General features: G+C 28.8%; 3 protein-coding genes across 3 annotated transcripts; all 3 read left to right on the plus strand.

Moving 5' to 3' along the window:
- The first annotated feature begins 769 nt into the window (after positions 1–769).
- LOC124917972 (alpha-xylosidase 1-like) lies at positions 770–4413 on the plus strand. The gene is made up of 3 exons (XM_047458236.1): positions 770–1129; positions 1212–1903; positions 2378–4413. The coding sequence occupies exons 1-3, from the start codon at positions 921–923 to the stop codon at positions 4246–4248; spliced, it is 2772 nt and encodes a 923-aa protein (XP_047314192.1). The 5' UTR covers positions 770–920; the 3' UTR covers positions 4249–4413.
- Positions 4414–13851: 9438 nt separating this feature from the next.
- LOC124917988 (ethylene-responsive transcription factor ERF118-like) lies at positions 13852–15688 on the plus strand. Its single transcript, XM_047458254.1, has 2 exons — positions 13852–14235; positions 14322–15688. The coding sequence occupies exon 2, from the start codon at positions 14495–14497 to the stop codon at positions 15398–15400; it is 906 nt and encodes a 301-aa protein (XP_047314210.1). The 5' UTR covers positions 13852–14235; positions 14322–14494; the 3' UTR covers positions 15401–15688.
- Positions 15689–23965: 8277 nt separating this feature from the next.
- Positions 23966–25085, plus strand: LOC124917989 (ethylene-responsive transcription factor ERF118-like). Its single transcript, XM_047458255.1, has one exon. It carries the CDS (start codon positions 24205–24207, stop codon positions 24847–24849), a length of 645 nt encoding a protein of 214 aa, XP_047314211.1. The 5' UTR covers positions 23966–24204; the 3' UTR covers positions 24850–25085.
- Positions 25086–25679: the final 594 nt, after the last annotated feature.

Below are 25679 nucleotides of genomic sequence, written 5' to 3' on the forward strand. Positions count from 1 at the left end.
TGTTAAAATTCCACTATTAATAACGTTCCGTCCAAAGAACAAGATCTTGGATGAAATATTTGACTCCCAAAATTTTTCTCAACCAAAATTATATGGAATCATTTTATCGAACAATTTGTAGCAATGCCCCCACATGAAACTATTATATCTTGTCAACGCATAATGTTTTGTTCAGACGGTGACATTTGTTTGCGTCCTACCAAAAGTAAACTTTATTATGTGACAAAGTCTCCATAATGTTTAATCTCCTTTTATATCTAACTCGGTTAGCGAAACCACTAAATTGATTATCAAATTATTATACTATCATTAACTTAAATGATTTTTTTAATTGAGTTGAATGGTGTAGCTACCAAAATCCCTTTTAAATATCATCCAATTCTAAGTAAGAAATGCATTTTATATATATATATATGTAAGATCTTTACCACTTAAATACAAATCAAGATTCTAAAAGCATTGCAACCACAATTTATTAAAAATGTATAAAACATACATAATCTATTACAAAACAAGAATAATTTCAAATAATATTCTTTATAAGCCAAACAAAACTTAATAATTTTATTATGACCGACTTCTTCAATAGTCCCTTATCCATTTCATTCCAACAAGACAAACTCACATGGAACCGTCTCAATTTTCAAATACATTACCTTTTTCTTATTTGAAATTAGATGTAACACTTATTTAAACATGATCTAAGATATTATATATATAAAAAGTGGACTATCATCATTTTATTTATATAACAACTAAAATCTCCATTATCCCTTGATCCATTTCCACATTTTCCAACACAAGGTCTTGTTTGTTTCAATAATATTGCATGAGAAAACAAACCCTAAAAGCATATCTATATTCTATATATACCAAAGCTTGAACAGTCCAAAGAGTGGTCAAATTATCTTTCTATCATCATGCCCACTTTACACCTCCTCCTCCTCTCCCTTCTCTGCATTATTTCTGTCAATGCGGCGGCGCCGGCGCCGGCGAAAAAGATCGGCGACGGCTACCGTCTCACCTCCATAGAAAAACTGCCAGATGGAGCCCTAATTGCTCTTCTTCAAGTCAATAACAAGACCAATATCTACGGTCCAGATATCCCCAATTTACAACTCTATGTCAAGTAAGCAAAAAAATGATAAAAAAACTAATCTTTACATTCATTTTTCAAAAAATACAATTGTAATCTCAACCGTTGAATACAGGTACGAAACGAACGAGAGATTAAGGGTCCACGTCACCGATGCAGATAAACCCAGATGGGAAGTTCCATACGATCTTCTTCCCCGTGAACCACCGGTGCCGTTGAAGAAAACAATCGGACGGTCGATGAAAAAAACCCAACTTTTATCACCGTCGGATGAGTATTCAAGTTCGGAGTTAATATTCAGCTACGTACCAAACCCATTTGGATTCGCTGTGAAAAGGAAATCCGACGGTCAGATTTTGTTCAATTCGAGTGCGGAGAAATCAGACCCGTATAATAATCTCGTGTTTAAAGATCAATATCTCGAGATATCTACGAGATTACCAACTGATGCTTCTCTTTATGGACTTGGTGAAAATACACAACCGAATGGTATAAAGTTGAATCCAAACGATCCCTATACACTTTACACAACGGATGTTTCTGCCATTAATTTGAACACCGACTTATATGGGTCTCATCCTGTGTATATGGATTTAAGGATGGTGGGAAATGACGCTTTTGCCCATGCTGTTTTGTTGCTAAACAGTAATGGTATGGATGTTTTCTATAGAGGGAATTCATTGACTTATAAAGTTATTGGGGGTGTTTTCGACTTTTACTTCTTTTCGGGACCTACACCTTTGAATGTTGTTGATCAGTACACTTCTCTTATTGGCAGACCTGCCCCTATGCCTTATTGGTCCTTGGGTAAGTTTTTCATTTTTTTACTGTTTTGTTTTTACTTTTACAGTTACATGAAGTTTAATTATAGATAATTTACAACCATTTTCAAATAATCAAACTAGGCCTGATTTAGAGAGGTACAATGGGTTTTGTAGGGGTAGTAGAAAAAAAAAGTGTAAGAAAATGACCCACAAGACAAGAAACAGGGGAGGGTCATTGATTAGTTGGTATTGAATTATTAAAGAAAGTTAAGGGCATGACAGATGGTTGTAGGGTCATATGATGTTCCTAATATGGATTCTTGTTTAGTTGATGATCACTCAATTATTAAACCAAACATAATTAATAGTTACAATATTTAGATAATACAATAGATATTCTTAACTTAAGTTGAGATGTTTGCAATATTACAATTGTGTTGTATTGTTTTTGTACATTAGGTTTAAAAGATTATCATTTATATCATATTTCATTGACTAATCTTTCAAAATATTGCAGGATTCCATCAATGTAGGTGGGGATACCGTAATTTATCGGTGGTGGAAGATGTGGTCGAGAGTTACAAGAAAGCGAAGATCCCACTCGACGTTATATGGAACGACGACGATCACATGGATGCCCACAAGGATTTTAGTCTCAACGAGACCGCGTATCCTCGACCAAAACTCTTGGCTTTTCTAGACAAGATTCATGCACGAGGGATGAAGTATATTGTCATAATTGATCCCGGAATTGGTGTTAACAAAAACTATGGTGTCTACCAAAGGGGTCTTGCTAACGATGTTTTCATTAAGTATCAAGGAAAGCCTTTTCTAGCGCAAGTTTGGCCGGGGGCGGTTAATTTCCCTGATTTCCTCAATCCTAAGACGGTTGATTGGTGGGTAGATGAAATCAAGCGTTTTCATGAGCTTGTACCCGTGAATGGACTTTGGATTGACATGAACGAGGTTTCGAACTTTTGCGACGGTTTATGCACGATTCCAAAGGGAAGGCAATGCCCTACTGGTTACGGTCCAGGTTGGATTTGTTGTTTGGATTGCAAGAACATAACGAAAACACGATGGGACGATCCGCCTTACAAGATAAACGCTTCGGGTTCTCAAGTGTTAATTGGATACAAAACTATAGCCACTAGTGCCACACACTATAACGGGGTACTCGAATATGATGCTCATAGTATTTACGGGTTCTCGCAATCCGTTGCCACTCACAAAGGTCTTCTCGCTATCGAGGGAAAACGCCCTTTTATACTATCCCGATCCACATTTGTTGGTTCGGGTCACTATGTTGCTCATTGGACGGGTGATAACAAGGGTACTTGGAAGAATCTAAAGTACTCGATTCCCACTATGCTCAACTTTGGTATCTTCGGTGTACCGATGGTGGGATCGGATATATGCGGTTTCTATCCAGCCCCGACGGAAGAGCTATGCAACCGTTGGATCGAGCTAGGCGCTTTCTATCCATTCTCAAGGGATCATGCAAACTTCTTCTCGCCAAGACAAGAGCTTTATCAATGGAAATCCGTGGCCATATCGGCTAGAAACGCATTAGGTATGAGGTACAAGCTTCTCCCATACTTGTATACTTTGACATACGAGGCTCACGTCACGGGCGCGCCTATCGCTCGACCATTGTTCTTCTCGTTCCCAAACATAACCGAGGTTCACGGTCTAAGCACACAATTTCTATTGGGAAAAAGCCTCATGGTTTCCCCTGTTCTCAACAAGGCTAAAACGGTTGTCAAGGCATTGTTCCCTCCCGGGACATGGTATAGTCTATTCGACATGACGCAGGCTTTCATAACGAAAGAACCACACTACCTCACACTCGACGCGCCTCTACACGTGATCAATGTCCATCTTTATCAAAACACAATCCTCCCCATGCAGAGGGGAGGATTGATTTCGAAGGAAGCAAGAATGACACCTTTTAGCCTTGTGGTGACTTTCCCATCCGGAGCCACCTCGGGCGAGGCTAAAGGAAGCCTATATCTAGACGATGATGAACTTCCCGAGATGAAACTAGGAAATGGATACTCCACTTACATAAACTTCTACGCAGCCGCGGATAATGGGATGGTTAAGATATGGTCGGATGTTCAAGAGAGTAAATACGCGTTGGAGAAAGGGTGGATTATCGAGAAGGTGACGGTTTTGGGATTGAAGGGGATTGGAGGATCGGTTGGGATCGAGGTCGAGGGTGAGGAAGTTGTGGAGATGTCGGGATTGCAGTTAAGCGAGGAAGATCATATATTTCCGAGTAAACTTGAAGATGGTTCGGATAAGGTGAAGAGCAAGATGGTGGAGATAAAAGGTTTGGAATTGGCATTGGGCAAGAAGTTTACAATGTCATGGAAAATGGAATGATAGGTAAAGAGAGTGATGAGTGATTAAAGATTTGCTCATCCTTCTTTAACATGCTTTTGCTTTCATTGAGGGTTTAGGAGGGTTAGGGTTTATTACATTTTGTTGTTGTTGATGCTCATGTTTCTTCCTGTTTTTCAACATTAATAAACACTTTCTTCCATTCTAGTCTTGTTACAAATGCAAATCATAGTCATGTGTGATAATAGAATGTTCCTACCTTAATGAAACTTTAGGAAATGAATAACAACAAATATAACACTTTAATTAAAAAATAATCTCTGGAGTAGAATACATATGAGTAAAGCCAATTTGCTCGAATCGATTAAATTCGATTATGTATTTAAAGAATTTATAAATTTGAGCTCGATTCGAAAAATTGAACTAAAATTAAATTTTTTGAAGAAATTATTTATTATAAATTTTAAGTTTTAATTTAAAATAATATATTATTTATTATCCGGTTCGAAAAAATTCGATAAACCCTTGAACAAGTATTAATGAATTCGAGCTCGACTCGAACTTTGTTAATGTAAAACTCAAAGCCCTAAGTTGGAGTTATAATAGGGATTGTGCTAATTGTTTTCAAAATATAAATTTAGGTTTAAAATATATAATTATAAATTTAAGTGAACATTTGGAGATGAAAAAAAACACATCTTCCTAATGCCCTTATGTTTTGAGTCTTTTGACAAGTAAAAGAAGAAGAGGCTGATCTCTCTTAGTTGGGCCTTGTGCCTCATAAAAGATTGGGCCTTGAATAATAATTTTTTCAGCCTAAGGTCTAGTTATTTGATTTCCAAATTAAATATGATTGTTTAAAAGAAAAAGGCTCAAAGGTTTTCAAAGTTAGCAAAAAAAAAAACATATTATCACGGTTATATATAACACTTCTTATCTGATAATTTTTTAAAAAAAAAAAAAGTCTAACAAACTCTCACTTGTGATTTACAAAATTGTTTAACAAAGTTTAGTATTTGAATTTTTTTTTAAATAAAGATAGTTTCATATTTGATTTAATATTTTGAAAATTTTAATATAAAAAATTAAAGAATGGTAGAATAATGATTTATTTAAAAAAATAAAATAAAATAAATTACATTGAACAAGCTATTCATTTGATATGACAATTAACAACCATCACTGCTCCTAGGTTGATTGTGTTGCTTAGGGCTTGATTGATGTGAGGTTATTTTATGATAATATGATTTTCTTGAAAAATAAAATGTTTGGTTTTGATTTGATTTGGGATTATTTGAATAAAATCTGAATTATAATTTCAATTTTTTGTTTGATAAAAAAATGGTTAAATTTATTCAAATGTTATTTTATAAATTAAGTTTAAGTTTTATATATAAATATATTAAAGGTAATTTAGTGTTGTACCTTCAAATTGAGTTATTTGAAAAATTAGATTTCTGTGAAATTTTATTATTTGATATTATTTTTAAAAAATTATATATTTAAAAATTAATTTGATAAATATAAAGTAATAATATTTTAAACTTTTAATTGATAATTTAGATAATAAAAATATATATAATCTAAATATTTTTATTATTTAAATTGCTAAATATAAATAATTTAAATATATATAATCTAAAGTTGGATCTTGTTTGAGAAAGTTGTTTGTTGGGTTTATCAAATTTTCTTCTAAAAGATCTTGTTTGATAATATTTATAAAAAAATAGTATTTTTTGGTTAAAATAACAAATCATCTTTTTTAATTTTTCTCTCATTTATTTTGGGTTAATAAAGGTTAATTTTAATATTTTAATAGATAAAAAATTGATTGAATTTAAGGTAAAAAATTAAAAATAACTTAAAAACCTAAAGATGGTTTTATTTTTACCTGTTATCACATAATAATTATCATTAATATATCATATTGCATATACCTTTAAAAAAATTGAGTTTATGGATTATTGTTTTGAAGTTAAAAAGGAGCTAGGATTTTGGTAACAATTTATGAGGAAACTAAGGTGTTAAGCTTTAACTTAATGAATCTAGGAAGCACTTTTAGAATCATTTTGTTAGTAAAGGGAATTTAGGGTTTATACAAGTTATCCCTTCTTACATTATTACTTTATTAAAACTCAAAATATTTACTTTTTTATGCAATTATAATGGGTCAAATAACATTCAAAGAAAATTATCTAGATACAAAGAAACTAGAACAATGAGTTTTAAAGATTTTAAATTTCGTAACAAAACACCTTTTAACAAAACATCCATGTAGACTATTTAATGATAATGATAATTTGTGAACAAAATCTCTAGAAGGACTTTTTAATGGGGGAATCTATGTGCATTGCAACAAAAAAAAAATAATTTATAATATAATTTTATTGGGAAGAGACTTACATGTTAAAATTGACCTTGGAAAGTGGAGAATGGCAAATCGATTAAGGTCACGTGATTACCCTTCAAAAGTTGATTTAGCCTAAAAGATGACATGTTGATGCATCACTTCTTGTGAGTGATTTCATCAACAATAATAGTCAGAACCTAAAAGAGCTCATCTTGAACTTGTTTTTGGGTCGGAATCGAGTTGGTGGGTTGAGTTCATAGGTTAGCGAGTTCAGTGATATTAACTTAATTTATTTAGTAATTAGGGTCAAACTCTCTAACCTTAACCTAATAATGACTCGATGACCTAATTCAATTTAAACCTAACCCGATAAATTAACATAATAATTTTATTTCAGGTAAAATGACATAATCACAAAATAACCATCAAATTACATCATAAATCCATTTGAAAAAAAAAAATTGTTCTGAGTACGGGAGGGAAAACACAAAACCTTACCATGCATATATATAAAATAAAAATTGTAAACATGTTTACGATCTACTTTGAGTAATTTCATATTAATTTGATTTTGACATATTTATTAATTAGGTTAAACAAGTCGACCTAATTTCAACCCGAACTCAAACATACATTACTTTATCCTAATTTTTTAATTCAATTCGAGTCGTGTTTTCGCGTCAGATCAGAAAATGCTAACCTAGACATGTCATTCTTACAATGGAGGAGAAAAACATTCTTGTTTGGCACAATTTTATTCTTCTTCTTTTTCCAGGTGGATCCCAACTTTTAGAAGTTTTTCTAGAAAACTAAATATTAAAAAGGAAAGAAAAATTTATAGGAAAAACTTTGCCAAAATAGAATTATGAGCACAAAGAACTTGAGAAATGACATGTTTTGGATGATCCTAATTATTATTTCTATTATGGGGAGATTAAATCGTGTAGCATATTTGACATACCAAAAGAATAAGAGTCCTAATTTGTTTCCCCTATATCCTTTCAAACTATGTTGAACCCAATCTGAGAATGACAAAAAAAAGATAACAAAATATAATGGTGGGTGAATAAGCTAGGCAATTGACAAATATTTGCAGGGCTAAGCCAACAACACCTGGAATAATTTACAACTTAAATAACCAAGCCAAGCAAAGTGGAAAAATAAATGGAAGAAATTTAATTGTGATGTGACAATTAATCAATTATGAAAAGATACATTAGTTGCTTGTGTGCTAACACTATTGGGTGAGAATCATTTTAGGACAAATCTAAAAAATTGAAGTCATTTCTCAAGTTTGTGATGTAGCTTTGGCCATTTTTGATTGGGTAATTCTTGTAGTTAGCATAGAACTATAAAGTGTCATTTTTAAATTATTTTTTATTAAACTTTACAATTATAAAAGTGATACATATTTGCCCTGGTAAATTAGAAAAGATTTGTTATTATTCCTTTCTTAGTTGATTATAAATAAAATAATAATTTGAATTCAGCTTCAATTTTGTTATAAAAGAGTGTAATCCTCACGCCATTGTCAATCTAGTTGAAAGTAACTTTATCAACCCAATTAATCTACAGTAACCTCAATAAAGATTTATTTTGTATTATTTTAATTTGAATAAAATATAATATGCATCCTAATAAATAAGAGTTATTTAGATATTTAGGAAGATCCCAATATATTGTTACAACGTTACGTTTTAATCAAATTTGGTATTAAATTTAAAATATAAAGTGTTATTAGCCTAATTGGTTAAAGAGTTATACTTAAATTGTTAAGTTGCGAGTTCAAAATATACTTATAGCATTTTTAATTTAATTTTTAACCGTTTTATATTTATGGACGGGTCAACCCAGAATCCAACCCAAATATCTATTTACTCTTATATATTTCTAAATTAACTATATCTCTCGACCCCGGCAATCCGAAAACTTTCAAAATTAAGCATTATTATTATTATTATATATATATATATATATATATATATATATATTAATTTTTTGAATTTCAAATATCAAAATTTTATTATTAAAAAAAAGATTTAAAATTTATTATAATTAATTTCTTTTACAGAAAAAATATATAAAGAGGATTTTAATTAGTATTTCAGTTAATGTAATTGTTGAATGGAAAATAATCAAAATATGACATGATTTGAGTTTAGAGATTTTTTATTTATATCTTAGTTATTGGTCTCTTACATACTAATTATTGTCATTTTTGAATTACATTAGTTATTATTTAGTTAAAATAATTAAAATCTCATTAGTTAAAAAAAATGTTAAAGTTATTTGTTGTAGATGATTTTTTTAATAATATATAATTATTTAAAAATAAGTTAATTGCTTGTGATTTGGAAGAAGTTGAGTATTTTTGGTACTATATTAATATTTAATGATAAATATTTTTTTAATAAATATATATATATATATATTAATATTTTAATTAATAAATTAAGTTAATTAATCGATAAAAAAAAGTGAAATAATATTTAATTATTTTAGAACTATTTAAAAAATCTCAACTTAAATTTTACTAAAAATATGTTTAATTATAATTTAAAAAAAAAATAGTTTTTTTTATCGATTAAACATCAAAATACTCTTAAATTTATCTCTCGATAATTTATTTTAAAATAATTAAATAAAAAAATATATTTTTTTATTTTAATCGATAAAAATAATAATTAAATTAATTAATTTTTGATTAAGTTTTAAATAAAAATATTTTAAAAACCCAAAACTCAAACAAGCTCTAATAGATACTTGAAACTTAGGTTTTGGAGTGAGTGCTTTACAATTAAATATAATATATAACATTATTAAAGAGTAATTCAGTCCATTAATCTAAATAAATTATATATATTTTAATCTTCAAACTTGATTGACCTAAATTATTTAAAATTATTTTTAAATAATCCATATATCAAATATCATATATAAATATATAAACGCGGAACGTTATAACAATATATTTTTATTCGTGTGCATCGCACCACGATATAGGCGCAAACGGAATTATTGGTAAGATGGCTGATGAAAATATCAAAGAGAGTGGTGACAGATCCAAAGAGAAAAGCGATCAACTTAAACAAAGTAATAAAAAATTTGACCGGTGGTGATTGGTTGAAGCTCGAGTAGGTAACCACTCCCTTCTCAGGGAACCGCGTACATGAGACTTCCGCATCATACGACTCCGTTCCGAGCTTTCCTCGTCGGCCCTTGTCATTAGACCACTATCTCCTAGTTTCAATAATAACATTTAAACTTAACTAAAATAAATTTAAAATAAAGTGTATGTTAACAATTTGTTCTAAAATTTATAATAATATATTTGTAGTAGAGGAATTTAAAATGTAAATATTATTTCAGGATATCAAACATGTCCCTAGATATTGAGCCACATTGGGAGTCGGAAAGAAGTCAAATGGGGCCACAAAGAAAGAAGGGACAGGATGAGATGAGTCATGAATGGGAAAGTTACAGCTGTTCGACACTTGTCCTTCCCGCCCAATTACGTGTCTCAACCAACTTCTTTCTTTTTTCGCGGGAAATATTAATGTTATTGGCGGGAATTATAATCAGATCCTCCTCTTCCGGGTCCCACTTTCTATCTTTTCTTAGGACCCACCACACTCCAATTTTTTATTTTTTATTTTAAAGAAAAATCATGACCTTAGAGCTTAAAGCTTGTTTCATTCATTTATCAAATAAGGGCATATTAGTAATCTTGAATTTTCTAATTTATACTCTTTATTGGGATCGATTTGGATTTCGAATAATTTTTTTAACATTTACAATTTAGGACTCATTATTTAAAATTGGACAAAAACAATATTTTATTTTAACAGTTTCAAACACAATTAATTTAATAGTCATCTTTGTTTTGACCAACAGCTACAGAGCAGGAGTTGAGTTTTGACCGATATTTTTAAAATTTAATTCAAAATCCACCCATGTATCCCAGTTTAAATAGTCGGCTTAACAAAAAGTTATTAGTTCGATTCTATCTAAAAGGACGGACTCGAACCCATAAACTTAGGGTTAGTATCCACATCACCATTTATTGTCGTTAGGCTAGAATACGATATATATTTAAAATTTTAATAACATTTGTTCGGTCACTATAGTTCTATCCTAGCTCGAGACATTTTCAAAAGAGTCATTATTTATAGCGAAATGAGAATTTATTTGTTGAAATTGAGTAGAGTTTATTTATAAATGATATGTCGATAATTAATAAGTTGATGAGGTTTAAAACAAATAAGACAAAAATTCTTCATGTATATAAGTTACTAATTCATATATTTAAATAAATTATGAAATTATGAAATTTGAAATAAGAATTGAAATATCAACCAGCTATCCAATTTAATAATTTGGTCATAAACATGTATATAAGTTAGATTCTAAAATAATGAGATTAAACAAAAGGAAATCCAACAAATGATAATTAATTAATTAAACTATTTTTTTACTTAGTACTTATTATTAAATTATTATTATTTTTGTAAGCAGGAAGGGATGCGCATGGTCATGGTGTCACGTGACCATTGTCGTGATAACTGACAAAGCATCTTGTGGGAGGTGGAGGGACGACCAATGACCATACCATACATATAACTTTAAAATATTTAATTTCTTTATTTAAAAAAAATAATTTGATTCAATAAGTTACTAAATCATAAATTTAAATAAAACCCAAATGTCACTCAACTTCAAATATTTATTTGTTTTATTTAAAAAAGACAACAAAAAGTGAATATGATGTTTCATTGTCTAATAAATATATACAAACAATACTTTAAAACATTATTAAAACGTATCAAGGCATATATCTTTTGTGTTTTAATATCGATGACAAAACAGGCTTTGCAATAATATATAAGATTATTGATGTACTTATGTACTCTATAATAATAATAATTATTATTATAAAGTTATTTAAATTTGGTCATGTACGGATATTTGCTTGCACATGTATTGTCTAAAAAATAATAATCGTTTACTTATATATATAGCTCAAACCCTTGTCACGTGGTCTGCTATTCTTCATTTTTTTTCTGTATTGTTTAAGTTTCATTATTGCCCTAGATATATCTTCACTAAATCATAAAAAAATAAAAAAATAAAATTGATGCTATTGACTCATTCAGATAAAATTAATAAATTGATATCATTTTTTTATTCTTTCTAAAGATTTTTATGCAAATGGAATTACTAATGTTTTTTATTTGATGATTGACATTTCTTAGTTTATAAAGTTGATGAAACATTTTAAAATAATTTATTGGTATGTTTGGTGACCTAATAAAGTTATTTTTTTTCTTTACAATTATTATAATAAAGAGCAAAATATTGCTAACAAAATAAGACAGCAAAATATGTTTACATATTATACATGTAAAAATAAATGAATATTTTTGTTATTAAAAGTAATTAAAACCCTAATTCTTAAATGGAGCTATATTTAAACGGTCAAAACTACTAATGGGTATTTATAATTAGTGATAATAAATAAATGAATAAATATATAAAAAAAAACATACGTACGTGGGGACCAAGTATATCTTAGCGGTTACATAAAAAAAGGAATATTTATTATTTATCATTTTCCAATCCACGACCGTTTTGTTGAATAAATATTAATTATCTAATTTATTTACTTGAAGGCCAAGTATCATACTTCAGTGGCAAAACTGTAATTTCGGAATAAAAAATCTATTTCACACTCATATAATTTAAAAAAATAAATTATAACTCCAATGATTTATTACAAAACTTGATGAATAATAGAGAATAATAATTAATGGAAATAATTGAAATAAAAATTATTCACTTTTATGCTAATTTTATTTTAAAATAATATCATACATCCCGTGAGAGAGGACATGAATAATAAAAACTAATAATTTTTTTGCAGGTATATATATATGTTTTTTATATAAACAAATATTAAAAACAATAAAATAAAATCCAATTAACATGAAATATGCATGAGATGGTGGATGGGAGGGGCCAGAGACGGTATGGTGGTACTGCATGCCAGCTCAACTCATTACTTTTCACCAGCCGGATTTCAAATTAAAAATTAAATTAATTAATTTTTTTACCACACATGAAATCTTTCCAACCATGATAAATGCTGTCCCCTTCCCTTTAATGCGTTTTTTTGACCGTTCAGTAAAAAGTAAAAAAAAGAGGAGAGAGAAAGAGATGTGAAAGGACAGCCGTGAAAGAGTAGATGAGAGAGAGAAACGGCAAGGGAAAAGGTAAGCGACGAATTAATTGTTGCCCAACGAAATTTCCTTTTTCTTTTTTTCATTATTTATCTTTTAACTAAATCTTTCTTATTTTAAATCACGTTTTTTTTTAATATAAGTACATAGTAGAACTTTCACTATATATATATTTTTTAATTTTTTTTATCATTTAGTTTTGTGTGTGGGTAGGAAGTTATCCCAAGCTCATGACCTACACCTCAAGAGCTAGTTAATTTTACCATAAATTCAATTATCAATCAATCATTATATTAATTGAACAAAATACCATTATTTTTTATTTTTATAATTTCATTACTTAAAAAAAATAGTATTTTTTCAATTATGTCAGTCTGCACTTTTATAAAAATAACACATTAAACGAATTAAAACAACTTAAAACTGTTATAAATAAAAATAAAATTGTGACTATTAATGTTTTAAAAACAACTCTGATTAATGTAACTAAGTTGGTAGAAGTATATGGTCTTTTAACTTCTTTTTTTCAATATTTTTGTTGTCTTAAATACATACAATATTAATATTTTGAGATTATTTGAAAACTAAAATTTAGTCAATTTTTTTTTTAAAAAATACTAGCTCATTAGACTTATTTACTAAAATACCCAATAATCATGACTTGTAACTTAGAATTTTTAATAGTTTTTTTTATTTTTATTTTTTTGTCAAAAATTACTACGGTGTATATTTTAAAAATGGTTTTAAAATGATATTTGAGGTCCTGTTTTCGAGCTCGTTAAACGACAAATTCGGTTTGTCTAATTAAATTACTAAGGTAGATTTGGGCTATACTTGCGATGATTAGTCACATTTTAAAAACACATTTTTTTCATATAAATATGAATGAATGTTATTTTGTTAAAGATTATGTGATTGAAATAAATGAATTTTTTTTAATATATATATATATTTTTTTGTCTGAAAAATAAATAAGATGTAATAAAAATTGGTTAATAAATTCTTTATTCTCTCTATTTTTGAGATCTGCGTCCCTCTTCAACTGCTGCTGTAGCTCTTCTTGAGCAGTCTCTCTCTCTTTATTATTTCATTTTCTCTCTCTATATCTGTCTCTATTATTTATATCTATCTATATATATACACACGACTCCTCCATTCTCAGTCGGTTCGGTTGCAGTCTATATCACTGCTCTACGGAGTCGATATTAATATTAACTATAATCGCCAATCTTTGTCATCTTCTTCACTGAGAAATTGCAGCCGTAGATTCCTAATCCCTTTCTCTGTTCATCACTCTTCTTCTCCAGACTGCTTTTACCCCATTTCTAGGGTAGTAGATAGATCCGCTGGTTGAGGTATTTCAACATTTATGTCTGTGAAATCTCCCTTGAACCTCTGTTTTTCGATTAACACATCTTCTTCACCTGTTTCGATGCGTTTGAGGTAAGGCAGATTTCATTTTCTGATTTTTGTTCAATTGTTTTTGGTGGGTATTGATTGATTTGTTATGGGTATTCTTTATTTTGCAGGATTTCATCTGGATTCAAGTGTTTTGGTGGATTTCATCATATAAAGCGATTCTTCTATCTCTTCTTGTTCTTAAGAGGGCCTTTAATTTGACTCTCTATTTCAGTTTCTTTCCGATTTTTAGATCTCTTCTCTTCTATTCCATTTTGTTTATTCTCTTTCAAACTTACTGAAAATGCCTTTACCGTTGAAGCGTTGTAAATCTTCGAAAAAACCTAACAACATTCCATTTGGGGACGAAATGATGAGGAAAATAAGAGTGATTTGTTACGATCCATATGCTACTGATACGTCTGATATTGAAACTGATGCTAAGAGAATCGTTCGTGAGATTACAATCCCATTTCGTGGTGTTTTTAATCAGTGTAAATCTACTGATATTGAAACGTCTTCCCATGATAGTAACCATGATTTAAAAGCTTTATCTAATAAGAAGATGAAAAGGGTATCATCAGGGAAGAAGACGATGATGAATTCATCAAAATACAGAGGAGTTAGACAAAGGAGATGGGGAAAATGGGCTGCTGAAATACGAGACCCGATTCAAGGTAAGAGAGTATGGCTTGGAACTTATAACACTGCTGAAGATGCATCAAATGCTTACAATAAGAAACGCCTTGAGTTTGAATCAATGGTTTCTGCTGGAAACCGTCCCGGCTTATCTTCTCCGGCGACTATCTCCGACGATTCCTTTAACAGTAACAATATCTGGGTTTCTGCTTCCGAGACTGATAAGGATGATTTTGCAGAGGATCTTGCTCTAGAGCTAATGGGTTTTGATGATCTTGATCTGCCGAAATCTGTTAATGATTCTGCTTCTGCTGCTGCTGTTGTTGATGCTGATGGGTTCATTGAAGAACCTCTTGGTGTTCAATTTGGTGACGAAATGGGGTTCGATTCGATGCTGTTAACTGATTTCGGGCCTTTGTTTGATGATTTTGGAGATGTTTGTGACATGAATCTTGGTGGGTTTGAAGATTGTGATGAGGCGAATGATCTTCTTCCGGTTTTCGATTTTGAGATTGGGAATGATGAACTTTCATGGGCTGATTGTGAAAACTTGAATATCGCATGCCTTTAGAAGTTTTGGTAGTTATTATTATTATTATTATTATTAGGTTATATATATATTATATATATAGTTGTTGAAATAGATTTTGTGATCTCAAGAACATGATGAAATTTGTTGTTCTTGAGATTGGTAAGTTTTGTTTGGTGTTTTTTTGATAATGAGTCTGAAATTTCCGTTTTAGAAAGAAAGAGAGTCAAATATTTGTTCTAATTACTATTATAATTTCTATTAGTAAAAAGAAAAGTTAATGTTATTAATGAATGCAGTTATTTTTGTATGGAATTTACTTTTGTTATTTATATTGGTCTTAATTGGGTTAGATTCTTGTAAAAGTTATTTTTACTGGTATTTAACTGAAAAATCCGGTAATATAATTTAATGAAGCTATCAATCTAACACCATCTCTGAAATTCAGACAAGGTATTTAAAATATTAACAAAAAAGATAAAATATATATATATATATATATATATATATATATAATTAATTAAAAAGATTAAAATAATATAATTGACAAGGTCTTGTTTAGATTTTAATTATTTTAATAGTTTTGTTGGCTATGAAAAATTAAAATATTGAGGATATAAATTATATATGTTTTATAATTTTGTGTAAAAAAAAAATATATATATATATTTCATCCCTCCCTTGTATTTATATATATTATTTTAATATTTATTTTATTTTTTATTATTATTATTAATTAGATTTAAATTAATAAAAAACGTAATCACCATATAAATATTTTGTAATTAAATAATAATGCTATATAATTATATAAGTTTTTTATTTTTATATATATAATTTTACTTTAATGTATACACAAATATCCTATATCTGGAGTATTGTATATTTAACCAAACTAGACCAAACGTCCCCTTAGAGTTATTTATGTTGTAAAAATATTAATATTTAATTAAAAAAAAATCAATTTAAAATTTAAGAAAGAAAATGATAAGGTAGACACCATATTGGTTGGTGTAAGCAAAGTAATTATAGGAGTTAGGAGTGAGCTGTAGTTATTAAATTAAATAAATCCAAATAAATTTTATAACATAATTTTTTCGACACAATAAAAAACATTGGAATTATTATTAATTAAGAATTTCAACTAATCATTGTCTTATTAGAGTTTGTTTCATCTTGGATTATTTTGAATTTTGTCTTATTAAATTTATTTCTTATTTTTTATTAAATTAATAATTTCGTACCAATTCTTATTCTTAATGTATCTATTACATTAAAATAATACTCTCAATTGACGTGGTCATAAATTTTTGTAATATCTAATTTGACAAAAACATATTTATCGAATCTTAAATTAACTAAGTCTATGCACTAATTAAATATTAATACGAGGAGAATTTGATGAACGTCATCTAATTAATATACATGACCGTCTTTAACACCCTCTAAAACATGTTGACAAAATATTTTGCGACAATCTTATAGAAATACGAAAGTAGCCTAATAGACTTAAAATTTTTCACATCAATAGTACCTTAAGCTTTACGAATAAGACATATTAAAGTAGAGTTTCAAAACTCTGGTCAAATGATGAAAAACTATAAAAATGATCAATTACTTTCGTTATTCAAGTCTTAAAAAATGTCACGCCTTCTTAAAAAAAGTCAAAGTAAACTCGTTGTATCCCAACGTTTTATCACTTACGCACTCTTAATGGCCTCCAAACATATCATTTTGTTGTACTAATTGGATCAAAAGTAATATCATTCGATTTAGGTATGATCTTAAATGACTCCTAAACAAACCCTTATATAACTTAGTAATTCTCGTAGAGATTTTTAGTTCACTATCTTTAACTTTTTCCTTGATCGAGATCAAATTAATCACATTATTTATTTATTGATTGAGCGTTAGATATTCTATGGAAAAATTTGATATTTCTATCTCCAACTCTTAACTATGTACCTCTATTTCGCTGATTTGCCTCAATTTCTTCCTCAATACACATATCAAACAACATAAACAATGTGAATCCGAGAACTAACCTTCTAATTAGAGAATTCACAAATCCCCTCGATCTCATTAATGACATTAATTTTATTACACAAGTCATTTATTTTAACACAAAATAACTTAAGATTTCTCATAAACTAACTTTTAAACGTTTCCATAAATTCCTTAAACTTAAAAAAAATAAAAAAATAATGAGTATAATAATTTGTTTTTATAAAACTAAAAGAATCCAAGAAGAAACAAGCTGTAAACAAGTGCGACCTCTGATTTTTGTCCAAAATCTAGGCACATTTTGTAGGACCCAATTTAATTAGTCCAATGTTAGAAAACAGTCCCATCCATGGGAAATTTCGATATTTCAATATAAAAAAGTCACATAATTTAAAATTTTAAAGTTTAAATAAACAAATTTACATTGTTCAATTTGTCTCTTTTTAAATAACCCATAACTCATAATTAAATAACCCATAACCCTTTATCTCAAATTCCAATTGGGTAGACTAGATCTTGCTTCCTCTAATTTCCTATTAAATAGGAAACATTTTTTAACTCTAGTTTAACATGATATACACAATTGTACATACTTAAACTGCATTTTTATTAATTTTTCTATAATACATTGTTTTATTTAAAATTAAAAGAAATATAATAATTGAAATGATACATTGCTGAGATTTCACGAAAACGTGATAGGGGATAACAATTGTCTGCTCTGCTAAAGGGGACCCTATGCCAGTTGGAAATTTGACATAAATTTTCTCATGAATGCCAAACAAACATGTCTCATCAACCACTAATCTTTTCTTTCCATCACCAAATTCCCACATGTTGGATTATTTGAAAAAAAAAAAAATCAAATTTTGAATTATAAATTTGGACAGAATGGTTGTTTATACATTAAATTTGGGTTAATTTTTATCAAACAAGAACTTTGAATTGTGATATCTAAAATTTAAACTATCGTCATTTTAGTTAATTTAAACACATGAAACCGTTGGTCTTCTTAATTTATCTAAAACATTAGATCCAAAGCTAGAGCTGGTTTTGAGAAGAAAAAAATTAATTTACTTAAAAATTATATTTTAATAAATCTTAACGTGTTATTGTTAAATAAAATAATATTTTAAAATATATTTTAATTATATATATCAACAAATTTAATAATATTAGTTCGTTTCATCTCAACTCTCCACTCTAACTTAGAGTGTTTTCAAACAGAGATATCATGATTAGTTATAAGCAAAGTTATTTTGATTAATTTGTTGATTAAAAAGTCTAAATATTTGTTTAGAAATAATATAATAATCCAAGAGCAGTTTGGCTAGTTTTGTTCAAAATTTTACTAATCTAAACAAGAATAGCTTTAAATTCCTTTTTGTGTTGAAAATTTTGAGTTACTTGAAATTATTTATGTATACATTATATAAATATATAATAAAATACATTATTTCTTAAAATTATTTGAATTGACGATGGTGGGGTGGGTAAAATACATTATATCCGACCCTGAACTCGATGGATGTCTCTATTTATAACTCAATCCCCGATTCGTCGGATACTCAATCCCCGACGGACAACTCGTTACCCGAATAAAGTGTGAATTATATTTATTATTTTTTAAACCTACCAAATTTTAAATAATTATTATATTTCTTAAATATTAAATAATTATTATATTTATTATGATCATCTAAAATTTTATTTTATGAAAAAATTGATTAATTGAAATAATTTTGTTAAATTATTAAAATATATTTATGTATTAAAAATTTAAATTTTATAAAATAATAACATTTTGATATTTTTTGGATTGTTAAAATGATATTAATTAATAAATTGATTTTCTACAAATATTATTATTTTAAATTTTTTAATTTATATAAAAAATGATAAAAATCGTTTCAACACAACGAAAAAGCATGACATAAAAAAACGTTATTTAATATGTTATCGAGTTTAAATACTCGAGAAAAACGATTAACTACCCGACAAACTCTATTATTTTCCATAACAAATCTTATAAAGTACAATGATAATATCATAATTTAATATATCAAACATAATTTAATCTATTTTTGCATAAATAACGTTACTCAATTTAATAAAATATATTTATTAAATAAGTTGTTCAAATAATCCTATACCTAAGAAGTTCGAAATAATCAACCATTTATCAAACTAGTTCTAAAGCAATTATGTGATAATGTGAGAGAGACTACTTACATATTTTTAGTTCGACAATCAAAACATTTAATTGTTTCACCTAACACTAACAACTCACTTAAAAATGTAAGCTCAATCTCAAGATCAAATTTAAGAGCTATAAAGTCCTTATGGAAACAAACTATCCTAGAACAAGTACAAGTCATAACTCCTACCATACCATGTTTGGAAGAAAAACAACTATAAATCTACCATTCTTACTTTTATTTTAAAAATATTAAAAACATCAAATTTTAAAAACTAACTCATTTATCGAGGCAATGACAGTAAACAATTCAAGTCGAGCTCGAGCTCGGCTCGATTAAGTATTTTTTTAGTTCAACTCAAACTCAAGAATGAACAAGTTTATAAATTTGAGCTCGAGCTTAACTCAAATATTTACCTAAAAATTCGGCTAAATTCGAAAAGCTTGAACTAAAATTAAATTTTCAAATATTTGTGAAGAAAAAATATTTATCTTAAATTTTATGTTTTAATATTAAAATAAAAAAATATTATTTATTATCATGCTCGAAAAAGCTCGACAAGGCATCGAACAAGTATTATCAGGGTCGACCCCTTGGGCTAGGGCAGCCCATCCCTAGAGCAACCCATTTAATAAATAAAATATGATAGTTAGTTAAATTTATTGAATTTTTAATTATAAAATATTGTAGCATAATGGTCAAAAATAAAAATAATGAATTTTTATAAGGTTATGTGCCCAAATTTCACTCAAAACAATATTTTTTTTTGTCAATATTTTAAATTAGACCTTTGACAACAAATAAATTTCATTTTTTTTTCTAATAAGGGCTGGGCAGCCCAAAATTTAGAGCAGACTCTGAGTATTATATGAGCTCGAGCTCGACTCGAATTTGGTCAAAGTTAAACTTAAGTCGAGCTTTACTGAGAGGCTCACAAGCTCATTTGCAGCCCTAAACATATATATAAATAGATAAATAAATAAAGTTTGGAAATAATTAGACACAAAATTTGATTTTCTTTAATGATTATTTTTCTTCTGAGTATGTAATTTAAATTTTAATTTAGATGAGTTAATATAAAACGGAATATTTTCAATATTCTTTACTCTGTTTTTTTGTTTTTGTTTAAAACCTCATTAATAATTTAAATCAAATAATTATTGCAAATGATTAAATGTGATTCAAATCTGTACATAGAAAATTCTCATTTTATATATGCTCTATAATAAAGTATTATTGCTGCATACACTTTTGGTTTAGGTCTTCAAGGAACATGGATTTTATAAATGATTGTTAGGTTAAGATACCATTGACATTAGCTTGTGTGTGTCCCATCTGTAAATAAAATCTCCTAGATCGAAACATTGGTCAACATTAAATATATGCAATGAGAACCGTCCAATTAATTATAATATTAAAAAAAAAAAAGATGATTTTTTTTTTTTCATTTTAAATAATGTGAAAGTGGTTCAATACAATGAATGATTTGATTTTGATTTAGTCTTAATTGATCACTCGTGTCAAAGAGTGCACACAAAGTCTTCTCATGTTTTGGAATTTTAATTAGCACTTTCACAAGTTAATAAATTTATAAATCGTACATGAAATATATTTTATTATTATTTTGATTCATTCAAAACTTTTTGGAGGCATAGAATAATACTAGATAAACTGACTTCTTTTTTAACTCAGGTAGAATGTGAAAGAAAGATCAATCAGAACAAAAGGTTGTCTTCTCCAGTAGTTCCACAACTATTACCGTGGTTGTTGCCAACGGGGATCTTCCATTCCGAAAGGTTATTGGGTCGGCTCTGATGCTGAGAGCTAATGCAATGGTTTAAGGGTTCACGCCATATCGATATAAGGTTCTGATACAAAAAAAATTAAATTTAAATTGGATTACAAGTGAGATGAATGTATGCCTCTAAAATTAGGTTCACGCCGTATCGATCTAAGGTTATAAATATTATTCATTCAATAAATTATATTAGTTTAATCTAATTTCCTTGTTAGAACTGATCAATCAAATAGCTTTTATTTAATTTTAACACAATCAAACTAGAAGACGTTTAATAGTCTCTTATGGTACCATCATAATTACACATTGAATCTTATTAATAATAGAAGCCACCACCTTACAATGTCATTGAATCCCATTAATAATAGAAACCACCACCTTACAATGCAAAACAAGTTCGAATGTTGTATTGTCCGCCTCATAACGCATACGACCTCATAACGCATACGACCGACATTTGACATTTTGAACATAGACATCATATACGTTGGTATTAGGGGTTGGATTTATGTTTATATGTTAGAGCCCACTCTAAAATGTTATTTGTCACGACACCCTAATTTTATTTTTTATTTTTTAAATTTAATTTACTAATTTTTCTCTAATTCTAATAAGATGACAAAACTTACGTTCATCTACTGGTTTTATTCATAATTGTTTTTTAAGTCTATCTTGAAATCTAATTCCTAGATCCATCCCTAGTTGATATGGATTTAAGAACACTATTAATAAGGAATAATCATTTTTTTTTAAAACGATATCTCCTTCCACATATATAGACCACATCCTCAACATTTTGTGATAAACTCATCCCAGGGCTCCTTATTTATGCTTTTGGCTATGAACCGAAATAAAAAAATAAAACTATGTATTTAATGTAAAATATATATTAGACTTGTTTGAAAATAGGGAATTAAAGTGAAGCTGAATTTTAATGAACAAATGTTATTAAATTTGTTAATACAAATAATTATCTAAAAATCAAAACATTATTTCATCTAAATCAATATTTCAACCAGATATTCACTGTTTCAAACATAGTCAATATGTATTTATCATTCATCCTACATTAAACAAGTTTTAAATATGTGGTCAAATGAGAAATGTTTCATTTTCCAATTGTCACAATAACAAATTGAAACCTCTGAAGCCCATTATAACCAGTCCCACAACTCACAACGGTTCTTTAAGGATTGTAAGAAAGAAATTTAACTATAGGCCTTATTTGGATGATTCTATTTTTATTATAGAAGAAAACAATTTACCTGAAATTTGGATCAGCCATTAAAAGAAGCCCAATATTTTAAATTTTAAATTTGTACAATGGACTAAATGAGCCCAATATGTATAATTTTATACTGGGCTTATTCTTCTAAAATAATCTATAGTGGATAGGCCCAATAAAAAATGGTTTAATTTGCTGGCCATTATCTCCCATAAACTCCCAATAGTCTCTCATGGTACAATCATAATTACACATTGAATCCTATTAATAATAGAAGTTACCACCCCTTACAATGCCATTGAATCACATTAATATTAGAAACCACCACCTTACAATGCAAAACAAGTTAGAATGTTGTATTGTTCGCCTCGTAACACAAATGACATTTTGAACATAGACATCATATACGTCGCTACGTCACTATTAGAGACGTATCTATGTTAAGGCTCAGATGAGCTTCAACCCACCCCGAAAAGATTTTTTTTTGTGGTTGAAATGTGACATAACTTTATAATTTTTTATTTATTTTAATTTAATTCATTATTTATTTTTCTAGTTCTAGAAAAAAGATAAAATTTATGTTTATCTACTCGTTTATCCATAATTTCTTAAACCCAATTCAATTTTTTTCAAGCCCAACTAAACTCTAATTCATAGATTCAAGAACAATATTATTAAGGATCAACCATTTGGACAGCTATCTCTCCTTCCGAGTGAGGATATGTTGTCACCAAAGATTGTCCCATTTGTTGTCTTTGAGATCAAAACGATGTCATTTTGATAAATAAGACAAATAAAAAATTATATATAACATTTTATTTTAATATTCAATTTTCTCTTTTCTCCTTCCACTTTTTTTTTCTTCTTTTTAGCAAGTGAAACTGTCTCTTGGGATACAGGTCATTCTCTCCATTTTGTGATAAACTCATCCTAGGGAATCCTTATTTATGCTTTGCCTATGATCCCAAATAAAATAATAATAATTTTTTTTTTGTGTGTCCATAATGAAAAATACATATTATTGTCAAATAATCTTTACATTAAACAACCTTTAAATATGTGATCAAATAAGAAATGCTTAGTTTTCCATATCAAAATTTAAAACTTCTAAAGCCCATTATAACCAGTCCACAAACTCACCATGTTCCTTATTTGAATGATTCTATTTTCATTAATTAAGAAAACAATTGGTCTGAAATTTGGACCAGACATAAAAACCTAATATTATGTTTTACTTCTAGAATGATCTAAAGATTCATAGGCCCAATAAAACAATTCGCTGGCATATTCGAAAGCATAAGTTGGCACGTGTTAAGTTATCTGGCTTGTATACAAGGCCAATCCTTTTCTTTGTCAGAGTTTATCTCCTTCTTTCATCTTCATCTTCTTCTTTCAAGTTCATCATCATTTCTCACTAATTCATATATATGATCATCATGTATATTTATATCTAATCTAACCCATATCTCTCTGTATATATATATATGTTGTATATTTAGATCTGTATATGTATAGGTACTGTTGTAATCTTTACATTAACCCTAACCCTAGACTTGTGATTTCTTATTCTTCTCACTAGTTTCTCTGTTTATATATCTGATTTCTCTAGTACTAATCTATTATGAGGAAAGTTCGAGTTATCTGCAGCGATCCATATGCAACAGATTCCTCCTCTGACGAAGATTGCGAGAAACCCAATTCCAATCCCAATCGAATAGCTAAATTGCCGAAAAGAATTGTCTATCGCATCGATCTAGATCTATCCTCAAATGGGTCTGCTGAATCTGACAACAATATGAAGCGTAAGGAGCGGAAGAAGGTGGATCGGAGCGATGGCGATGGGAAGGGGATTAGAGGTGTTCGTCGTCGACCTTGGGGGAAATGGGCTGCGGAGATCCGTGATCCCTTTAAAAAGGTTCGACTTTGGTTGGGGACTTTCGATACGGCTGAGGAGGCGCAGAATGCTTATGTTGCTAAGGTGGTTGAATTTGCTGCTAGACGTAGGGCTGAAGCTGATTTGGATGAGAAGTCTCGAACTGCTGTATCGCCTTCGTCTGTTCTTGAAAACGCGGTGATTGATGGAGGAGATGAGGATGTGAAGATTGATAATAAGAAGAGCCATGAACAGATCAAATTTGAAGAGAATCCGTTATGGCAGCTTGGTTCAATTGTTTGCATGATTGACTTGTTGGGTGATTTTAACAACATTGATGATCTGACAATTCGCGATATTGAGAAGAATTTGGCGGCTAACAAAAGTGTTTGAATTGGGTAATTCGTGTACTGTGAATATCAATCAACGTAGCTAATGATGAAGGATTATTCAATTTCTTATCGGCTATTCAACTTTGTTAACTATCTTAGGATCCATTTTCATTTGATTTTAGGAAAATACAAAAAAAATTGTTTATCATGTTCTTGTTGTAGTTTTCATTTTTTATACTGTTGTTGAAGAAGAAGAACCTTTGTTCTCTTTTATGCAATTCATAGGTTTTAACTCCATTGATGCTTCTGAATTAGTTTGATTCATGATCTGATTTGCTTGTATACATACAATTTGCTGTTGTTGTTCTTTAATGATTGATGAATAATGAAATTCATGATTGTGTTTATTCTTGTATAGAAGATTATACCATAAATGTTGATCTCAAATAGGTTAGGTTATTCAGATTGAGCTATGAGGAAGAACTAACATGGGTTAGCTTTATTTTTTGTTTTTAGTTAAGGTTAGGTAGTTTGATTTGGTTATGTGGTTAATTGGATTCCTTTTCTATCTAAATAGTTAAAGTGTCGTAGATTTTTCATGACCTGTCATTGGCCAAACTTCGGGTTTGATTTTTTGTCGACCTAACTTTGAATCATGTTAGTTTGGCATTTCCAATTTTTGGTATGACAGGGTTTAAAGATCTTTATGTTTTGTTTCATGTCTTGTTCGATTATTACTAAGAATCGCGGTGAGTGGATCGTGTTAGCATTATCTCGAGATGTTTATCCTTATTTTGATTGGTTTAGAAAAAAGAGAAAAAATAATGAATTTGTGTAGAAGAGAAGATCATCACGTTCTTCCAACTTGATTTCCTATTTTACTTTGACACG

This window comes from Impatiens glandulifera, unplaced genomic scaffold, assembly GCF_907164915.1.
Source record: "Impatiens glandulifera unplaced genomic scaffold, dImpGla2.1, whole genome shotgun sequence".
NCBI classification, from domain to species: Eukaryota; Viridiplantae; Streptophyta; class Magnoliopsida; order Ericales; family Balsaminaceae; genus Impatiens; species Impatiens glandulifera.